This window comes from Botryllus schlosseri, chromosome 1 (assembly GCF_051294905.1).
Source record: "Botryllus schlosseri isolate E-star chromosome 1, Bs_hap1, whole genome shotgun sequence".
Classification (NCBI taxonomy): Eukaryota; Metazoa; Chordata; class Ascidiacea; order Stolidobranchia; family Styelidae; genus Botryllus; species Botryllus schlosseri.
Window position 1 is genome coordinate 18,414,007 of NC_137236.1, and position 13,821 is coordinate 18,427,827.

Consider the following 13,821-nt stretch of genomic DNA (forward strand, 5'->3'; position numbering starts at 1 on the left):
ATCGATGATAAGTACTGGTATATGTGGCCCAATCGTGGTCAAATGCATGATCAATTATGTTCTATTATGGACGTACAGTAAATAGAACTAGGTGAGAGCGAGAGTTTAGCTCAGTTTATACTCATTTTCACCCAAAATACCAGAAGAATAGCGATACAATGAAACGATAGGAAGAAGATGAAACGATCTGAAATAGTCTCTATATATCAATCAAAAACACAAATAATGATATAAAGAATGCATTAAAAAGGGGTATATCCGCTAAATGAAACAGGAAATAATGGTATAGAAAGCTAGAAGCGATGAAGACATTATCAAAACTGGTAACTGGTAAGTGTTGATTTGTATCTTTTTTTATAGAAATAGACCTAAATATTCGGCCGACACTCGTCACAGCTAATCGTATGCAACTGCATAGAATTGAAAAAAAAACAATGTATACCTAATGATATATATACAATGATTGGAAACTCCAGTGAGCTCTGCGTTTTAGCGCGTCGCGAGTCATGCTTCACCAGGGGTATGAAATCGATGTAAACAAACGGTTCGCCAGCAATCTTTCTGCAGCAACTGGCGTTAAAACATCATCATCATTCATCGTCATTGGTTTATTAGCAATATATATCAGTTCAATACACCGCAAAAATGCGATACAATGAGAAGATAGGAAGGTGTCAAAGCGACTATGGAATCAGTCACCCACCTTGGCCCATAGGCGATGTAAAGAGGAGGCATTCACACTGAATCAAAAGTAGATAAGATAGTATAGAGCAGGGGTTCTCAACCCGCGGGCCGCATGCGGCCCGCAGACGATTATTTTGCGGCCCGCGACATCTTTCAATAGGAACGGGATTACTACTGGCACATTATTGTTATGGAAGACCGATGTGTCACATTTGTCGAAGTACAGTTGTTGCAACGAAGCGTAGAAACTTAAAATGACACCACGATAGTTTCTTCTGGAGTTGTACAATGTACAATGTACATATTGCCTGATCTGAGAGAAACCGTTGCGAGCTAGGTTTCAAGCCCATCAATCCATATTTCGAGGCATTGTTAAAATTGCCGAATACGTTACAGACGCATTGTTCAAAATTGCATGGAATATCGCTGAACCCAAGAATCTGTTAGAGGGTGTGACTTCAATAAAACTTTAACGTACTGTGCGAATATTCGCTGTTTCCGGAACTTTGCAGCACGTCCAACAACACCTGACAAATTTCGAAGCAAAAGTTGTCTGATTCAACATTCCCCAGAATAATAACAGCAAAGTCAGTCCATCTTTTATCGCATGTTCTGAAACACGTTGCCACGTATACTTTAGCCTAGCCTTGGACGAATCCACCGACTGCACACACGTGGCATAGCTAATCATCCAGCTGCGTTTTATCAGACTGGACATATTTCCAGAGGAAATTCTGACGGGGCAAACGTGGGGAGGGGACCAGTGAAAAAACATCAACTTTACAAAGTTGGCTTCTGTAACTATTGGTGTAGGGCTCCAGCCATGGAAGGAAAGGAAAAGAGTTGATTGGTTTGCTCAGAAGTGATATTGGCCTCTGTAACGAAACAGTAGCCGTAATTTTATACTTGCTCGCTCACGCATTGAAACAGAGAGTTCGGTTCTCTTGTGGAAGGGTTTGAAGCAGGGATATCTAGAACTAGGAGTAGCCTACTAGCAGTTCTAGATATCCCTGGATTGCATGTGCAGATACCGACTTGGCAACGTATGCAATGCACGCTCAATGAAGGGATTTACTTGCGCCACTGGAAGCAGGGCTGTGGAGTCGGTAAATTTTACCACCGACTCCGGCTCCGACTCCGACTCCACACATTTTCAATATACCGACTCCGACTCCGACTCCGACTCCTGAGTCTTTAAACGTACCGACTCCGACTCCGACTCCGACTCCTGGGTCTTTAAACGTACCGACTCCGACTCCCGACTCCGACTCCGACTCCAGCATTATTACCAATTTACCTCGAAAATTATATGCCACATTGTCGGTTGAATGACTATCATACAACCATTAAACATATGCAAACATATGATTAACTGTGGCATGCTGAATTGTTTCATTGTGGCACAGCTCGAATTATCCATGAAATAAAGATTTGCTAAATATCCTTCCTTATTCAAGTTTTTATAACATGGACTCTCTAATATCCTGAAATGTATGAATCATTCAAATATGGCAGATATCCAATCCTGTATAATAAAAATATAGATAAAAAATCCAAGTGTAGGTCTTGTGTATGACTCAGCAACTGATAAAGAAATTGAACTTACTAATTTTGTCATTACACACTATCCTGATTACAAGCGCAAACACTCTTACTACTAGTAATAGACATTGGTCATAAATGGAATTTAGTTAAGTAGTCAAAGACCATAGCCTATGTCTAGTCTGCATGTACTTAATCAAGTATTCAAGGATTGGGACTTGCAGTCTTTCTTAATCATTTGTTCGACCCAAACAGCTAAGCTACACTACAAATATTTTTAATTTTGTCAAATGGGAAGCATCGTTTGGTCATATTTACATATTTTTACAATTTTACAAAACCAGCCGATGGCCTGGTCGAATTTTTTTGCAAGATAACGACTGAATTAGGCTATAGCAATATCAATAAATATGTCGCTAACATACATTGGGGGTCGCATCTGTATACCACTGGGCTCATTTAGCAAGGACAGGATTATTCGAAGTTTAGACATAGCAAAATCGACGGTATCAGTGAACATGCCTCTATCATTTTTGGCAAATGTTTTGTCGACGATCTCGCTGCGAGTGCACAAGCGAAGCCGTATCTCCTAATTGCGAATATAGTTAGACTCAATTCTGTGAAGAATATGTATTTATAATTTTCAAAAGGGGGCTAAAATACTGAATGCAAGAAATCTAGTGACAATGAATCATGCGAAGTTCCGAGAAAAATTTCAAGTCAAATAAATCTGCTATGAAATATTCTACTTCATGGTCATATACGAAGATCTCGGATAAATGTGGCTGACCCCTGGATACGTCAATGCCTCAGAACTGTTGTTTTAGTCATCATCAAATTTCTCGGTCATGCTAACCAAATTTTCGTTGGCCTTGCAATTGTACCTGATGTCATAAATAATTTCGAGAATTACCTCGCAGGCCACACCTACCCTTCTCGTGGGTTCCCTACTATTACCGAGAATGCTATTACCGAGATGGACATTACCGAGAATGCTATTACCGAGAATGGACATTACCGAGAACGGACAATACCGAGAATGGACATTACCGAGAATGGACAATACCGAGAATGGACAATACCGAGAATGGACAATACCGAGAATGGACATTACCGAGAATGGACAATACCGAGAATGGACATTACCGAGAATGACATTGCCGAGAATGCTATTACCGAGAATGAACATTACCGAGAATGCTATTACCGAGAATGGACATTACCGAGAACGGACATTACCGAGAATGGACAATACCGAGAATGGACATTACCGAGAATGACATTACCGAGAATGCTATTACCGAGAATGGACATTACCGAGAATGCTATTACCGAGAATGGACATTACCGAGAACGGACATTACCGAGAATGGATATTACCGAGAATGGACAATACCGAGAATGGACATTAGCGAGAATGCTATTACCGAGAATGGACATTACCGAGAACGGACATTACCGAGAATGGACATTACCGGATATCCGACAGTCGTCGACCATGTACGCATCCAAGTCGAAATACTAGCAATTTCTACTAAATGAATACTATAGTCTGCCCACAAGATGACCGGGGGACCACGACCTGACCTATCGATCTCGCCTGCCGTGAATGCCACCCCATTTGTGTCGCTTGCTTTTCTATACTATCTTTTCTTTTACTTTTCATTCATTTCTGATTTCCAAGACTACGCCAAGTCCTTTTGACACCTGCCTATCTTTTCATTGTATCGCAATTTTTGTGGTGTATTGAACTGATAAAAATTGCTAATAAACCAATGATGATGATGATGATTATACCTGGGCACTGTGGGACGCTGTGTGTGCAACGCGGTACATACGAGTTGTGGCATAGAACTCGGGCCTTGTTGCACGGCCTAGTCTAGAGACGGACGATAACACTGGCCCAAAAAAATTTCATCACCGTAGCCTCAGTCGGATTAAACGGATTAAACGGATTAAATAAAATCTCTCGAAAATTCGGGAGTGAATTCGTAATTGCAATTTGCATGTCTACGGCTGCCAACACAAATGCCGCACAAATTCCCTTCTACAGCCGCATGCGGCCGTACGGGCCGCCCACCCCTGATCTAATAGTATACATGAGGTATATCTTACGCCAATTTTGAATCCGCATTACCGTTGTTTAGGCTTTTACATTGCTGACAAACTTCCCCAACCTTGTTTGAAAATAACAAAAAAAAACATTGAAAAGGACATCAATTCATTTCAAGGTAGGTTGCACTAAGACTAATCCTGATGCTGGTAGTGACTACAGAGAGCACGGCGTCGTTCCGTCCTGCAATGCTAAATTTAATCAGTTTTGGAAATGAATTAAATTGTGTTGATTTACAGCCAAATTGAGGGCGAAACCGGGCAACCTATATCGCATCTAAATCTGTCTTAGGCAGTGCAGTTCGCCAGCTATCAACAACAGCTACCTAGCGCATAGAGATTTAGGCTACCGTCAAAGCTATAAAGTAATGAATGACTTGCACGTAAGAATTTCTCTAAATCTTCAAAGAATATGGAAAATTTGCTCAAATGAAGTTGAAGTCAGCCTATACTCCGTTGAGCGCGACTGCTGGAGTTTGAGTATGGCAAGCTTTCTAGAATACGAATTAAGTTTAATCTTCAATAATCGTCTCTTTAGAATGGTTGTGAAACACCTGTTTAGTCACAATATATACAGACATTGACAAAAATTTCTCGCCCCCCCTGAAAGCCCCTGCGCCCCTCAAGGGGGGCGCGCCCCCCAGGTTGAGAACCCCTGGCCTAGACTAAGGTGGGCGTCGGATCTCTAAGACTTCGTCACCTTCTTATCTTTTCATTGTATCGCAGTTTTGTGGTGTTTTGAATTGATGAAAATAATATTAAACCGATACTGATATGCATCATCTAGACCGGTGGTTCTCAACCGGGATTCCGCGACGCATTTTCAGGGGGTACGCGAAACCTCTAAATTTGCAAAATGATTTATAACCTAATATCAGGGAAATCGTGAGGCAGTTTCGCTTCATAAGTGCAAAAGCTTCAGGACTCACATCAACAGAACGGGGTTTGATATGAAATATACCGTACTGTGCAAACTCCTTTTAATTGCCAATAGCTCACTGATACTAACATTGCTGCTGAGAGATGTTATGTTGGGGTTTGTGCGAAGAAAAGTTAGAGTACTAAAAGATCAGTCATGGTGACTTTGGAATGTTTGCGCAAAATTGGGATTTGAAGTTCTTTGTACCCGCAAAATTGGAAACAATACTTTGGGATAGAAATTGCAGACTTTAAATTCCTAATCCATCCCTGCAAAGTTATTGAGACCTCGCCACGAAATATATTTTCTTCTGTGATACACAATATACATAACCACTATTCTAGATTCTCGAAAATCACTTTCTCAATATTGGGGCCATATGTTGCGAATATATCCAAAGATATCGTCGGAAGCTTTTACGCGTTAATAGTATATTTTCGACCACCTATCTTTGAGGAAACATATTTTAGGCAGTCGTTCATATCAAATCACAGGCGTGGATTTTCAAGCCACGGCCACGTATTTCAAGAAATGCAGCTACAGAATTCGTTTTGAAGTATTAAAAGTCCACCGAATTACGATATATATCATGGTGATATTTCAGGAAAATACAGTTTTTCCGGTTTAGCACTCTACAGTTAATGTGTGCACAAGACTGATGACGGTTGCATGATAATTGAGTTAAATTTGACTTTACCTTGAGTCCATAAGCACGAAGTTTCAGCCTATAATGCTAGTGCCCGGCGTTTATCTTGATCTCCCAACGTCATACCATAAACACTCCTCGTAAGTGCACTTGGTGCCATTTCACATATTAAATCGCTTCATTTTCAACGTGTTCTCGTAACGCGTGTAGCAAAACAAATCTAGGTCATTGCGACACTGTCTGTCTAGCTAACAATGATGGAAATTTCGAAGGTTTCGTAAAAACGGGTGTAAAAGTCGAAAATTGCGATTTTTCAAACGACTATTCTGAGCCCGATCGGTTCGCTTAGTCTGTACAGCATAAGGGGAGATCGCTTATCGCGTCGGCACCCGCGGGTGGTCTCTGGGACATGAGGTCGCCGAGTATTAGTGCGCCAAAGTGTATTGTCGTTGGTGTCCATTCTCGGTAATGGTCATTCTCGGTAATAGCATTCCTGGTAATGTCCATTCTCGGTAATGGTCATTCTCGGTAATAGCATTCTCGGTAATGTCCATTCTCGGTAGTGGTCATTCTCGGTAATGGTATTCTCGGTAATAGACATTCTCGGTAATAGCTTTCTCGGTAATAGCCATTCTCGGTAATAAACATTCTCGGTAATAGCATTCTCGGTAATAGTATTCTCGGTAATAGACATTCTCGGTAATAGTAATCTCGATAATAGCTATTCTCGGTAATAGCCATTCTCGGTAATAGTATTCTCTGAATTGTCCATTCTCGGTGATGTCCATTCTCGGTATTGTCCATTTTCGGTAATGTCCATTCTCGGTATTGTCCATTCTCGGTATTGTCCATTCTCGGTATTGTCCATTCTCGGTAATGTCCATTCTCGGTATTGTCCTTCTCGGTAATAGCATTCTCGGTAATAGCATTCTCGGTATTGTCCGGATACGCTTCTCGTGTGCCAAATTTGGCCTGCGTGCCACAGGCTGGCCGCACCTGATCTGTATGGTTAATAATAACAGTGATTGGTGGTACATAAAAATTATATTGAAAATTCTTTGAAAGCAAATGTTTTCATGATAGAGAAGTTGGAGTCGGAGTCGGAGTCGAAATCATAGTCATTCTCACAAACTCCGACTCCGACTCCAGTCAGTATTTTCCCACCGACTCCGACTCCGACTCCGACTCCAGCTATTACAGTTTTCACGACTCCGACTCCGACTCCGACTCCATCAAGCGAAAATTACCCCGACTCCGACTCCGACTCCGAATCCACAACCCTGACTGGAAGTTAGATATTCTCACAAAAAAACAGTAACTGCAATGCTTGATAATGCATAAAAATGTACTAAATGCCCGTATAAGACTGGTAAATGGGCTATAGTGTCCTCTAAATTGAACAGTAGCCCAAAAATACACGGTGATAATGTTCTGCGGCCCGCGGCCTCTTCCGCTGTTAAAATGCGGCCCGTTATACGAGGGAAGTTGAGAACCCCTGGTATAGAGGATGAACTAGTATTTCTTTGGTAGTAATTGCTTGTATTTCGACTTTAATGTGGACATGCTCGTCGACTGGGAACGCTTGGGAATGTTATGAAAACATATTTAAAAATAAGTATTTTGCGATGATCATGGGTAGAAAGTATTTACCACTGTCCATTTCATAGTAATTTACGTGATAGATACATCATTTTGCCTAGCTACAATATGACCACCCCGGCCAGTTTTTCGAGCTTAACAGTAATAGTTGACTTGGAAGATGCTATCGGGAACGAAATAGGGACAGTAATAGACGGAAGCAGGTTATTATGCAATTTAAGACACGTGCATTCAGTCATTCAGCCACACTAAACAATTTTCAGACTCACACAGCATCATATATTTGAAGAAAATATCCCATCAACTTCAATTGAGGTGATCATGGACGAAGCAATGTAATTCTATCCTAGAAGAAACGAAGTTTACAAATTTATTTACATTTTTCCTTGCAGTTCAGTGCCGAATCAAATGATTGGGAAGGCCACTACGAGTTCAGAGAATTATGAATGTAAGTAAAACACCAATTAAGGTAGTAATTGTTACTTGGTTGAAATCAACTACTTCTAGGGCAGTTTCATAAATATAAGAAATCCAGAGCTTTTGGAGCACTATTTGTGTGCTATGCATACAGAGTAGGAGCTAAAAACAAGACCACATAGTCGGTCAAGCCGTTGTTCTTCCTTACATGATACACACATGCCAATATTTGAACTGATTTAGGGTTTTCATCTTACAAAGTGTCCATCCGTAAGCCTGAATTTACTGAATAGTTTCAGATGCTTAAATCAAAAGTGCTTGGAGCAGTAGCACCAACGGTCAAGAACTACCAGCAAATTTATTTGAGTATTTGAAGAATACAATTAACAAGGCCAGTAGTGGAAGTCAGTTGATGCAGATGTTCAGCTGTGATGGTATAACACTTCCAGAACATTTCCCAAATCTGCGAAGAATATTTCTTCTCCAAAGTGTACGAAGGGTGTTCGACATAGCGTCATCGATATTTCAAAAAAGAAAATCCGGTAAGAAGGAAGTGGAGTGTGAGCTGACCGAGGATGAAAAGTATATAATACAGTATATTGCCGGGTATATAGGCCTACTACAGAAGATGAAAAAACGTTGCCGAGATGCAGACGAGTTTGACTTGATATGTCAATTGATTGACTCCGAGCCCAATAACAACGTGTCGCCGAATTCATTAATATCCGTACTCCAGAAGAAGGATTTTGGCCAGTTGACAGTACCTGTCCAGGGACTACTAAATGCACTGATGGTCATTGAGACAAAATTTAGATCAGGTTATCAACACCATAATATTATTGAAAATTTAATGCAGGATATAGATCTGACAACATTCACCATAGCAATTCAAAACTCCATAACAAATCAGTTACTGGAAAAAATCTTCCGTTACTACATCAGAATTCGTTGCTACCAGAAAGCAAGAGTTATAAACTCAGAACTTCAAAATAACAAGGACCAAAACATTAGTCAACGCAAGGCACTGAAGTCTATTTGTAACAAAAAGTGATTTGTACTAATGCGGATAAATTTTCCTCTTCAATTAATGAGAACTCTCCTATCATTATTAAATGAAGGACTACGCCTCGTAACGTGAATGCAGTGGATCAATCTTCTTTTCCAGTCTCCGTAAACCATTCTATTATGATTTGACGAATAACTGTGCCATTTTGCTTATATGCAGTTGTTCCATTTCCGCAAACTGATCTATTAGGATTTCCCGAATAACTGTGCTATTTTTATTATTAAATGCAATGGATCAATTTCCGTAAACTGTTTTAAATAGTATTATTAGGATTCAAGATTTGCTTCCAAAACTACATTCATTGCAGTGAAAAACTGTGGCACCGATTCCGAAAATATAAATTAAAATACTGATCAGGCACTGATCCACCTAGAATCTGTCCTCTAAGTCCGAAATATCGGCATTGTTTAGAACAATCGGGTAACCGCAACACAATGACCATAACAATGACCCGTTGCCACTCTCCGACTGTTCGAACAATACCGATATTTCAGACTTGGAGGGTGGATTCTAGGTGGATCAGTGCCTGATAATTATTTCACTTTATATTTTCGGATTCAGTGCAACAGTAGCTTTCGATCAAGACCAGATTCAATAATTTCTGCGCTCGGGAAGATAGCTTTTAGATTGCCAGAAATCCTACAGTCGCTTACGCAAAACAATTCTCCACTCCAGCCCCGGCGAAGCGGAACGAAGCTGCAAAATCGGTCGTTGCCGTTCCATGTTTAAGTACAGATAACTAACCTACGGATAGATACCCAACACCCGTCGTCACGCTTGCTTGCTCGGAGGAAAATACCGCTCAGCAATCTGAACGCAACGTAATTGCCAAACCCATAGCTGACGACCCGAGCGCTCAAATTGAATAAAGTTGATCTTATTTGAACGCTACTGTCGCACTGATTCCGAAAATATACATTAAAATCCGATTGGGGCAATAGAACCACCTCTAAATACACCTCAAAGTCTGAAAATTGGCATTGTTCGGAACAATCGAAGACACGCAAGGGTCATCATTGTTATGGTCATTGTGGTGCGTCGATGTGATTGTCTGGAACAATGCCGATTTTCAGACTTTGAACGCTATTTCGGGCTGGCTCTTTTGCCTTGATGAAAGTTTAATGTATATTTTCGGAATCAGTGCGACAGTAGCTTTCTAATAAGATCAACTATATTTAATTTGAGCGCTCGGGTCGTCAGCTATGGGATTGGCAATTACGTTGCGTTCAGATTGCTGAGCGGTATTTTCCTCCGAGCAAGCAAGCGTGACGACGGGTGTTGGGTATCTATCAGAGATGAGCGGATTTGAAATTTCGATGTCCTAATCCAATCCAAATCCGAACCTTCCAATCCAAATCCAAATCCTTATCCATAACTTTTTCATATTCAAGTCCATGTCCAATCCTAATCCGATTCCAACTGGAAATTCGGAAAAATACTAATTTATGCAATGGAGGGATTCGAAAATTTTCTTTCACAATCAACGATTCACTTGATTCAAGATAACTTAGTAACCATAAGTACATTAATAACTGATCTGAATAAAGTTTGTCGCCATTCGCCACACGACATTTCAATCTCCCAGAAAATCGGTAAATCCAATCCAAATCCTAATCTGTTCTGAAAAAAATGTCTAATCCAAATCCAATCCAAATCCGACAAAATTTCACAAATCCTGTTTTTTCAAAACCTAATCCTAATCCATGCTCATCTCTGGTATCTATCCGTAGGTTAGTTATCTATAGTACAATTATAGAAATTAAACATGGAACGGCAACGACCGATTTTGCAGCTTTGTTCCGCTTCGCAGAGGCTGGAGAAGAGAATTGTTTTGCGTAGGCGACTTTAGGATTTCTGGCAATCCAAAAGCTATCTTCCCGAGCACGGAAATTATTGAATATGGTCTTGATCGAAAGCCACTGCTGCACCGATTCCGAAAATATAAAGTAAAATAATAATCAGGCACTGATCCACCTAGAATCCGCCCTCCAAGTCGAAATATCGGCATTGTTCGAACAATCGGGGAGTCGCAACGGGTCATTGTTATGGTAATTGTGTTGCGGTTACCCGATTGTTCTGAACAATGCCGATATTTCAGACTTGGAGGAAAGATTCTAGGTGGATCAGTGCCTGATCATTATTTAAATTTATATTTTCGGAATCAGTGCAACAGTAGCTTTCGATCAAGACCAGATTAAATAATTTCTGCGCTCGGGAAGCTAGCTTTTGGATTGCCAGAAATCCTACAGTCACTTACGCAAAACAATTCTCCTCTCCAGCCTCCGCGAAGCGGAACGAAGCTGCAAAATCGTCGTTGCCGTTCCATGTTTAATTTCTATAGTACAATTATAGAAATTAAACATGGAACGGCAACGACCGATTTTGCAGCTTCGTTCCGCTTCGCCGAGGCTGGAGTGTTTTGCGTAAGCGACTGTAGGATTTCTGACAATCTAAAAGCTATCTTCCCCAGCGCAGAAATTATTGAATCTGGTCTTGATCGAAAGCTACTGTTGAACCGATTCCGAAAATATAAATTAAAATAATGATCAGGCACTGATCCACTTAGAATCCACCCTCCTATCTGAAATATCGGCATTGTTCGAACAATCGGAGAGTCGCAACGGGTCATTGTTATGGCCATTGTGTTGCGGTTACGCGATTGTTCTGAACAATGCCAATATTTCAGACTTGGAGGACAGATTCTAGGTGGATCAGTGCCTGATCGATATTTTAATTTAGATTTTCGGAATCGGTGCAACAGTAGCTTTCGATCAAGACCAGATTCAGTAATTTCCGCGCTCGAGAAGATAGCTTTCTGGTTGCCAGAAATCCTACAGTCGCTTACGCAAAACAATTCTCCACTCCAGCCTCAGCGGAGCGGAACGAAGCTGCAAAATCGGTCGTTGCCGTTCCATATTCAATTTCTATAGTACAATCATAGTGTCCTATATGGTGTCGACACAAGCAAATCGCACGGTTCAATGAAATTGTATCACGTCACAGTTTCCACTTGGCTACAGGCAATTTGACGGTGATTTTTGACCGACTTGCCGAGCATTAAATTTGATGAATGGGTATCAATCGAAAGCTGACGCTGTACTGCTTGCGAAAATATAAATTTTATTCCACTCATGGCCCTCGAACCCCCACAATCTGCCCCAAATTATTCATTGTCGAGTAGATTGGCAGTGTGACGCAACAATGATGTCTGGCGCAACGAGAGACTAGCTCAAGAGCAAGGATGCGGCCGAGCGGCGAGAGTGGGATCAGCTGACGCCGCGGCAATAGCAATGTGCAGCCGCGCCACAGAGAAACGCTGCGCTGTTGATACATTTTCTATGCGTTTCGGTACAAGCGAGCACACACCAGCCTTTCCTTGACTTGTAAGGTTAGAACTGGGTCCACGGAATGTATTAGGGTCCTACCAATTTTCGCGCAATATCCTTCAGCTGATAGAGATATGTAGGCTACGCCTAAGTAGTCTACATTGGATATGTCAGATTATTATGATATCGATTGCCTTAGCCCGCTTGTTGCGTAGGACTCCAGAGATGCGTGGCGCTGTTGATACTTTTTCTATGCGCTTCGCTAAAAGCGAGCACACACCAGCCTTTCCTTGACTTGTAAGGGTAGAACTGGGTCCACAGAATGTATTTGGTCCCTACCAATTTTCGCGCAATCCTTCAGCTGTTAGAGATATTTCTAGTAAGGAAATATACTTTCAAGTAATAAGATTCACTCAAGACAGCAAATTTAGATAATGTAAAAATATCATATTGTAGTAATACAACTACAGTGTTGAGTTTTCACTCTAGTCCCCATAAGCACCACGTCGGTGACCTTGCCAAATTCCGAGAAGGCGAAAAAGTGCAAACTCTGTTGGGCCGAATGGACAATTGACATTCAGTTATTCACAGATGCAAAAAAAAAACTGCAAATCCGTTTTACGTAAGTTACATTAGGAATATATATACAGGCTACAGAATGAAAGTAATTCAAATATCTGTGATAGCACTGTATTACTTTTGACGCAAAAGGTCCCCGGCATTCAAAAAAACTGTTTGGTGATTGAAAAATGCTAAACCAAATTCTAACGTCAACGTTTATAGTGATATCAGATATATTCCAGTGAAAAACAGAGGTATGAATTTGATGGTAACATTTTGGAATCATTTGGCAGGTATGGCCCGCAAGCTTTCTAGTAACGGATTGAATCCGGACAGCGATACCAGTTTAATTCGACACTCCATCTGTTAAACTTTATTCAACAATCAACATTTTACCTGCTGCATTCGCGGACCAAGTCCTACCCATACAGATCAAATAAAAGCTTAATTGTAATGTATGCTCATGCTCAATGCTCCTTGCTCACACTTAACCATAAAAGCGACTATAGAAAGTATCTACACCCGCCATCAACAGCGCGACGTGTCTCTGGAGCCCTACGCAACAAGCGGGCTAAGGCAATCGATATCATAATAATCTGACATATCCAATGTAGACTACTTAGACGTAGCCTACATATCTCTATCAGCTGACGGATATTGCGCGAAAATTGGTAGGGCCCTAATACATTCTGTGGACCCAGTTCTACCCTTACAAGTCAAGGAAAGGCTGGTGTGTGCTCGCTTTTAGCGAAGCGCATAGAAAAGGTATCAACAGCGCCACGCATCTCTGGAGCCCTACCCAACAAGCGGGCTAAGGCAATCGATATCATAATAATCTGACATATCCAATGTAGACTACTTAGACGTAGCCTACATATTTCTATCAGCTGAAGGATATTGCGCGAAAATTGGTAGGGCCCTAATACATTCTGTGGACCCAGTTCTACCC

General features: G+C 41.1%; 1 protein-coding gene and 1 long non-coding RNA gene across 2 annotated transcripts; both read left to right on the top strand.

Annotated features, from left to right (window-relative positions):
* Window positions 1–7,519: 7,519 nt before the first annotated feature.
* LOC145437841 (uncharacterized) lies at window positions 7,520–7,958 on the top strand. The gene is made up of 3 exons (XR_013914749.1): window positions 7,520–7,705; window positions 7,766–7,837; window positions 7,895–7,958. It is a non-coding gene; the product is annotated as an uncharacterized LOC145437841 (long non-coding RNA).
* A 260-nt stretch (window positions 7,959–8,218) lies between these two features.
* Window positions 8,219–8,970, top strand: LOC145437842 (uncharacterized). The gene has a single exon (XM_080315182.1). It carries the CDS (start codon window positions 8,332–8,334, stop codon window positions 8,968–8,970), a length of 639 nt encoding a protein of 212 aa, XP_080171308.1. The 5' UTR covers window positions 8,219–8,331.
* Window positions 8,971–13,821: the final 4,851 nt, after the last annotated feature.